The 686-nt window shown below is 53.9% G+C and overlaps 1 protein-coding gene across 1 annotated transcript in view; it reads right to left on the bottom strand.

The window, feature by feature from the left end:
- Nucleotides 1–292: 292 nt before the first annotated feature.
- PHACADRAFT_265445 (uncharacterized protein) overlaps nt 293–686 on the bottom strand; it is a 1,824-nt gene continuing 1,430 nt past the window's right edge. Inside the window, exon 2 of the mRNA XM_007401762.1 lies at nt 293–685. Within this exon, the coding sequence (XP_007401824.1) occupies nt 306–545 (240 nt within the window). The 5' untranslated portion in view covers nt 546–685 and the 3' untranslated portion in view covers nt 293–305. The remainder of the gene's footprint in view (nt 686) is intronic.

Genomic DNA, 686 nt, shown 5'->3' with positions numbered 1-686 from the left:
TGACTGATCAAGGATTAAGATAATTTATCCCTCATTTTGAGGAGTCGCAGGAGCCTAGGACGAAAATCTGCACCGACGTCGTCTTATCGCTCACCGCTGCCTCGGCAGGAGAGGGTGGGATCATTATGATTTCGCATCACGCCGCGTTGGACACAACTCAAATTAGACAATAATAAGCCACGCGTGTTTGGCGGCAGAGCAGCTTGTCTCGAACTCCCATGTTCCTCATAATCATGCTCTTCCAGTTACTCGTCGTTCAGTCCATGAAAGGAAGACATCAATATGAGGGCGGTGTAGAAGGGTTTTCAGCGCCAACACCAAGAACTTACATTTACCTTCTTTCCGCATGTACACAGATGGTGGACGGTGGCTTGACCAGGAAGACAGGACGTAGGTGACGCCGCAAGTGACGGAGTACCCCGCGACCTGAGGGCGGCAGGAACGCGCATGTAAATAGGGGCCCGCTGTGCGCGAGCGTGCCGAGTCATCGCCTGTCGGAGCGGCGCGCCATTCCCGAAGCCTGACGCCACTACTTCGTTTTCCATCGCATTCGCAGGTTCTTCCCCAATAGAGACCCTTTCGTTAACGTTTACCTTCACTTTCCGTACACATAGACCTCCGGCCGAGAGCACGGCAGCGGAGCAGCGCTCGCATGTATATTAAAGGCGACCTCCCGCCGTCGAATG

This window comes from Phanerochaete carnosa (assembly GCF_000300595.1).
Source record: "Phanerochaete carnosa HHB-10118-sp unplaced genomic scaffold PHACAscaffold_13, whole genome shotgun sequence".
NCBI lineage: Eukaryota > Fungi > Basidiomycota > Agaricomycetes > Polyporales > Phanerochaetaceae > Phanerochaete > Phanerochaete carnosa.
Note: the sequence above shows the minus strand (reverse complement) of the source record. Positions and strands in the feature narration are given on the sequence as shown.